Below are 1,629 nucleotides of genomic sequence, written 5' to 3'. Positions count from 1 at the left end.
AGCTGGTAGGCCTGGTGGACCGCCTGAGTCTCCGGCTTCTTCTGAGCCGTCACTTGATCGATGAAGTCCTGCGCCGACGACGAAGGTGCGGGGGAGCCGTGACCGCCATCGCCCGCTGCAAAGCTGAAGGAGTTCTGGGCATCGGTCACTATAAGTCCAAAGTGAGATTTGTCAGGCGACGCCCTCAGCGGGGCGGCCATGCTTGCCCGGTACGTGGTGATGGGCAGCGTGGTGTAGACGTGCTTGTCCAGCGCAGGGAAGGCGGCCGCGCTGGACAGAGCCTGGCCGTCTGCCACGAAGTTGAGGCTCGTATTGTTCAGATAGGCGTCGTTTTGGCTGGTCCGTTCCAGAGCCTGCTGCAAGAACTTGGAATACTCCTGCAGCATGCTGGCCTTGTCGGACTGCGAGACCTGCGCGGCGGCCGCGAGGTTCTCCGGCTGGCTGCTCTCCCCCACCTCGGAGGAGTTGATGGAGATGCTGGAAGTGACTTCTGCGTCTCCCACGCTGAAGGAGATCTCGTGCTGCCCGTTGGCTTTGTGCGAATAATGGTCCAGCAGCGTCTGGAGCACTTCGTCCGGAATCACGCTCTTGTCGTGGTTTGCCTTAATGTCTACGCTCAGTGCCTGGGGATCCAAGAGGGCGGCCGCGCTACTCTCGTCCATGACGCTGGCCACGGCCGCCTGTGTGGCCGACGGCTGGGAGGCCATGGTGCCCACGTTCAGGGCGTATTCGCGGCTGCTGCTGCTGTTGCCGGAAGCGGCCAGCAGGTAGCGCTTCTTCTTGGAGAACTGCATTGCTTCGTCGTAGCTGTTGGCCGGTTTGGCGTTGCCCTCCTGCGTCGGGTCGCCGTGGTCCATGTCTGAATTGCTTCCGGAGTCGAGCATTGCCTGTTTGTCCACCAGCTCGAACGTATACTTGGAGACTTTGCCGTCGTCAAAAGCGGCGAGTGCGGCCATGGCCTGGCTCTGCTCCAGCGCGTGGCTTTGCTCCAGCGCCTGGCTCTGCTCCAACGCACTTTTCACGCTCTTCTTGCTGCTCACTTTCTTGATCAGCAGCTTCGGGGGGCTGATAGCCGCAGACACGTCTTCCTGGAGGTGCAGGTCGCTGATGGAGGGATGAGGCATCTCTACCGAGTATTCCGTCACCATGTACTCATCTTTCACTTTGGTACTGCTGTTGGGGTACAGGGGCAGGAACGTCGCCGCCGCCGCCTTCTGCTGCTCCGCCTTTTCCGGGGCGCCATCCTTCTCGCTCAGCCCCAGCAGCTTCACCTTGTCTGTCCTCGGTTTCTTCTTCGGTAGCGCTCCTTCTTTGGCCAGGGCGGAGAAAACATCGCCGTCCGGGGATAACAGGCCGGACTTGCAGCCACTTTTGCCCACCTTCCGCTCTCGGTTCTCGTGGCACATGCGCTTGTGCTTCAGGACTCGATCTGTCCTCGAGAAATACTGTTGTAGAAAAAAAACACAAGAAAAAGAGATTCTGTTATGGTATCGGCTCCTCGTGAATAGCAAATTGTGTCTAAATGACTAGAAGAAGTGTGTGAGGGAGAGGGGTGCAAGTCAACGCAGTTATAGAAATGACTGAAATATGATGTTTGTGTCAGCAGGAGTCCTGATGGTGCTGCTGTGT

The 1,629-nt window shown here is 58.6% G+C and overlaps 1 protein-coding gene across 1 annotated transcript in view; it reads right to left on the bottom strand.

The window, feature by feature from the left end:
* The window catches only part of ZNF148 (zinc finger protein 148), a 14,798-nt gene that overhangs the window by 3,261 nt on the left and 9,908 nt on the right, over positions 1-1,629 (bottom strand). The window contains exon 7 of the mRNA XM_018575170.1: positions 4-1,445. Within this exon, the coding sequence (XP_018430672.1) occupies positions 4-1,445 (1,442 nt within the window). The remainder of the gene's footprint in view (positions 1-3; positions 1,446-1,629) is intronic.

Source organism: Nanorana parkeri, unplaced genomic scaffold, assembly GCF_000935625.1.
Source record: "Nanorana parkeri isolate BGI_ZX_2015 unplaced genomic scaffold, ASM93562v1 scaffold3602, whole genome shotgun sequence".
Lineage (NCBI taxonomy): Eukaryota > Metazoa > Chordata > Amphibia > Anura > Dicroglossidae > Nanorana > Nanorana parkeri.
This window is presented reverse-complemented; position numbering and strand designations above follow the sequence as displayed.